At 43.4% G+C, this 4,975-nt stretch overlaps 1 protein-coding gene across 1 annotated transcript; it reads left to right on the top strand.

Annotated features, from left to right (window-relative positions):
- Nucleotides 1-744: 744 nt before the first annotated feature.
- On the top strand, nt 745-4,636 carry LOC106612475 (E3 ubiquitin-protein ligase RNF26). The gene has a single exon (XM_014213639.3). It carries the CDS (start codon nt 1,355-1,357, stop codon nt 2,708-2,710), a length of 1,356 nt encoding a protein of 451 aa, XP_014069114.1. The 5' UTR covers nt 745-1,354; the 3' UTR covers nt 2,711-4,636.
- The last annotated feature ends 339 nt before the right edge of the window (nt 4,637-4,975 follow it).

A 4,975-nucleotide genomic window follows, 5' to 3' on the forward strand; every position in this document is an offset into this window, starting at 1 on the left:
CAATGCTAGACCTCATGTGGCTGGAGTGTGTCAGCAGTTCCTGCAAGAGGAAGGCATTGATGCCCAGACCTGAATCCAATTGAGCACATCTGGGACATCATGTCTCGCTCCATCCACCAATGCCACGTTGCACCACAGACTGTCCAGGAGTTGGCGGATGGTTTAGTCCAGGTCTGGGAGGAGATCCCTCTGGAGACCATCCGCCACCTCATCAGGAGCATGCCCAGGTGTTGTAGGGAGGTCATACAGGCATGTGTAGGCCACACACACTACTGAGCCTCATTTTGACTTGTTTTAAGGACATTACATCAAAGTTGGATCAGCCTGTAGTGTGGTTTTCCACTTTAATTTTGAGTGTGACTCCAAATCCAGACCTCCATGGGGTGATAAATTGGATTTCCATTGATTATTTTTGTGTGATTTTGTTGTCAGCACATTCAACTATGTAAAGAAAAAAGTATTTAATAAGATTATTTAATTCATTCAGATCTAGGATGTGTTATTTTAGTGTTCCCTTTATTTTTTTGAGCAGTGTATTTACATAGTGGAGTAGGGTGGTGTTATTTAAACATTTTTTGTGAGTGTAGTGTTAGATGGTAAGGTATTTGTTCATTTTTTTTTTTAAATCAAGCAAAGTATAAGGGAGTTGTACTCCAATCTAGTAAGTGGCGGTAATGCAACATACATTGGATGCCAACTGCCGTTGAACCTCATAGAAGAAGAAGAAGAAGAAGAAGAAGAAGAAGAAGAAGAAGAAGAGGAGGAGGAAGAGGAGAAGATCATGTGACCAAACTGAAACCATTATGGCGGCCACCGTGTAGGAAACAGCCTGTGTCTGTTTTGTGACTTTTCGTCGTCAACTTCCTTGATCTTGCATTGGATTATGGTGGATTTTGCGCAAGGATATACGTTATTGAGGACTGGGCATGAGGAGATGGAACATTTTGTGAGCGCAAGACGGGAATGTATTTAGGAAGAACAGTTTGTTAGCTAGTCGGCTAACCGAAGAGCTAACTAGTTACTAGAGCCAGCTCAAGTTTGAAAGTAAACATCCGCTGATTACAGTGTATGCATATGTTCGCCCTTTAGCCAAAACAAACGTGGTTATACCGCTGGTTATTTCAAATTGCAACTGGAATGTGCCCGACCTACGTGTTTGGTAGGTAGTTATGTTAGCTAGTAGAGCTAGCTTTGTTATGCTAGCTAGCTAAACTGGCTAATTGAACCGAAAGAGAAGTGAACACATCCGAGGACGAGGTAGCTAACGTTATCTAGCTAGCTATGTAACCTTTGCTGGCCAGACCAAAAAGTTAATTGATCAAGACAGTGAACCAACTCGAGTAAGAACTGTATCATGGGTCTGGTGAACCTTGTCTTTTGCACTATTGGGAAATGTTTCGATTTCATATTCTTCCTCCTGGATCTAAATTTCTTAATAGTCCATTCAGTGATACGGCTCCTGGCGGCATGTATCAACTTTGTGAATAAGCTACCCATGCTACTGACCAACTCAATGGTGAAGTGCTGGAACTTCACTGTGTTCTGCATGGTTGCCATGATGGACAGCGTTTCACTTCTGGCCCAGGGCACAGTTAACATGTTAGGGCGCTGGCTGCAGCTCTTGGGAGGTATTTTGGAGAGTTTCAAAATGGTGGGCTACTTGTCCTCACATGTTCTCTTGCATGTCAGGGATCTGTTCCACCGTGGGCTGCTGTGTGGTCACTGCTTGCTGCAGCAGGTGTGGGAGGGCTGTGGCATTGCAGTCAGCCTGGTGCTCTACCTGGTCAACACGGTGGTCAACCTGCTGCTCATCGGGACACAGAATGTCTACTCTGTTGTAGTCAGCATGTGGGAGGCGGTCTCCTGCCCTCTGCAGAAGGCTGTGGAGCTCACCCTCACACTCTTCACCTTCCTTTACAGCTGCCTGGTCGGCACCTCAGTCCTTCTCTGGACTCCAGTCAGGCTAGCCCTGGAGTTCCTAGGCTTGCTCGGACATATTTTCGTCAGCGTCTTCCTCCTGAACATTTATGGCCTCATTCTCACGGCTGCCATTGTTGTCACCGCCACAATCTACATGAACCCTGAGCTGACCCGTCTTGGAGCCCGCCACGCCGTCGGTTACTTCAACTCTTTCACCACCCTGCAGGTCCTACAGAGGGCGCTCCATCGCCTCTACATGCTGGGGAGGGGCGTGTGGCAGAGGCTTCAGCGACAGACCAGCCGCCTATACCAAATGATAACACCAGTCTACAGGAACATCAGAGTGAGGGGTGAGGGCCACACCAGGCAACCTGAACCCAATGACAGAGAGCAGAGGGCTCTTCCGGACGGTAGTGCAGGAGACACTGCACCACGCGCTGAACGTGCTGCTCGGCCTCGCCAGCTAATGGATGACCTGTGGGACCTAGCGTTCCCCAGCTCCAGCAGCACATACAGGCCTTTACAGAAACAGAAACTCTCCTCAGAGGAGGGGGGCACCAGCTCCAAAGGTCCCCCAAATGACAGCCTACTGACTCTGCTCCAGGAGCAGGAAGAGAGGAAGAAGTGCATAATCTGTCAGGACAGTACTAAGACAGTGGTGCTGCTGCCTTGCCGCCACCTGTGTTTGTGTCGGGACTGTACCAACATATTGCTGCGCCAGCCCGTCTACCAGCAGAACTGTCCGCTCTGCCGCCATATGATCCTTAATACCATGGATGTGTATCTCTGAGGGACCTAACGATGGAGGGGCGTGTGGCTCAGAGCGCTGCATTGTTAACATGTTGAATCTCAGGTTTAGAATGTGCAGAGACTATAGGCTACGTCTACACCAGCAGTACATTGCAGCTCAGGCACACTGCTATCCAAGTCCAGTCCAGTCCACTGTGCTTAAATTGCTTGTCGCCCATGGCTGATGTCTTAAATGATGCCTGTGTTTTGTTCAGACAACCATGGCAGTGCTTGCCTACATTTTTTTTTTTTTATACTTGCTTGTTCATATTACTGAACACTTCATGGTCATTCCAAACTGTATGTGGTGTGTGAACTTAAAGGAATGTTTGCTGTGTGTCAGTTAACTTCCTTTATTCAGCATAGGTTCAGTTTGAAATACAGGAGTCAATACAGTATGAAATGTTATCGTAAAAACACATTTTGTAGCCTATGCTTAGATTTAAATGGTGACAACCTCTCAAATGCAATTTGTCAATAGCCAATATTGTTCCAAGCAGTTCATATTCAGAGACCCGTAAAAAGTGTGAAATTGTGGGATAGGGGGTTAATTTCATAAGCTATGGTTGTCAAAAAATATCAATGTCAGAGAAATTATTTCCCAGATCCATTTGTCTTGTCATATTACGAATGTTTGTTTTGTTCTAATGATTATTCCATCATTTGGATCACTGTAATGTAGCCAGTTCTTTCCACCATGCTGACATATGAACACTACCTAGTTTATGCTTCACACAAGGTATATTCCTCCTTTATAGTTATTGTAATGTTTTTATCTTGTGATCAAACATTGACATGCTGTTCAAAATGACCACCATTAGTCAGTAATGGCTTCATAATTCCTCGTTTCCATTTTGTCTCATTGCTCAAAATAAGTATTGATCAAAGCTCTGTGAAATGCCATGTTACCCAAACTGCAATGGCTATTGAATTAGTTTGCAAGTGTTGGAGAAAGGCCCGTTAAGTGACAATAAAAGGCATATTTGAAATGCCTTTTTTTGGACCAAGGTTTCATAAATACATCTTGGATAGGCTCTGCCTGTAAGATATTTTTGGATCAAACACGATAGAGTGACTTCAATATTGTGACAGACGGCCTAGAACGTGAACCACAGTGTCACTGATGTCCTTTTGTGATTGTTTTAGTCTCATTGACATTGTGTAGCCTACAATCATTTCCTGATGTCTTTGTTCCAATCAGAATTCTTAACATTTTTGTTATTTCAACAGGTTCTGTAATCACTCATTCAGTAATTTTGCCCTTTATCCCTTTTATCTAGTACCAAACCAACAATTTTCAAGCGGCCTACCATTTTCTTAACACCCCCATTTATATTGTTCTAGTAATTATGAAACCAACAATTGTCTTTGAGGTGGGAGAGAAAAAAGTTGGGCCCATGAATTGTCTATAATGTGACATTATATTGATACAAATCTATGAAAAAAGATTGCCTATATATTTTAGTCCAGAGTAAATCCTAGGTTATATTCTGAGTTGACCTCTTCCTGTCAGGTTTCCCCAAAGGCCTTTATTCATTGCGTGACATTCCTATCTACAGATACAGTGGACTCTTATCACAACCACACATGTTGCCATTCACATGGCTTATTTTATCTAGGAAGACTGACCTGTGTATCCAGGGGACATTGCAATAAGCCATGAATGGAGTAGCAGGTAGCCTAGCACTTAAGAGTGTTGGGGCAGTAACTGAAAGGTCGCTGGTTCGAATCCCGAGCTGACTAGGTGAAAAATCTGTCTGTGCCTTTGAGCAAGGCACTTAACCCTTATTGCTCCTGTAAGTCCGAATAAGAGTCTGCTAAATGACTTAAGTGTAAAAATGTATTTTGTTTTATAAAGGTTTATGAATGTGGCCAGACTAATGAGAATGACAAATGACTGTGAGACAATAAACAAACATATCTTTTGGTACTGTTTTTCTGTCTTTTTCTGTTGTGAAAAAAACATTTATTTGATGTATTTTCACTATTTACTTTGCATTCCAGTTCAGAGCAGTCAATAGACTGTGTTTTTGTTACAGACTGGGTTTACCAGCTTGTGTGAGCAAACCTAGGCCCTGATACAATCCATCAGAAAGAGAACAGCACCACAGCCAGTTCTGTTTCACAGGATGTTTTGCTCATCATACTAGATCATATCAGCGTCTATGAGATAATCAAGGCTATTATTTCCTTGTTGATAAACCAATGTTCAATGTATAATTGATTCCGGTCCTCTTGACCAATGAATCCCCAAATTTGTGTTTCG

Source organism: Salmo salar, chromosome 09 (assembly GCF_965601325.2).
Source record: "Salmo salar chromosome 09, fSalSal1, whole genome shotgun sequence".
Taxonomy (NCBI): Eukaryota; Metazoa; Chordata; class Actinopteri; order Salmoniformes; family Salmonidae; genus Salmo; species Salmo salar.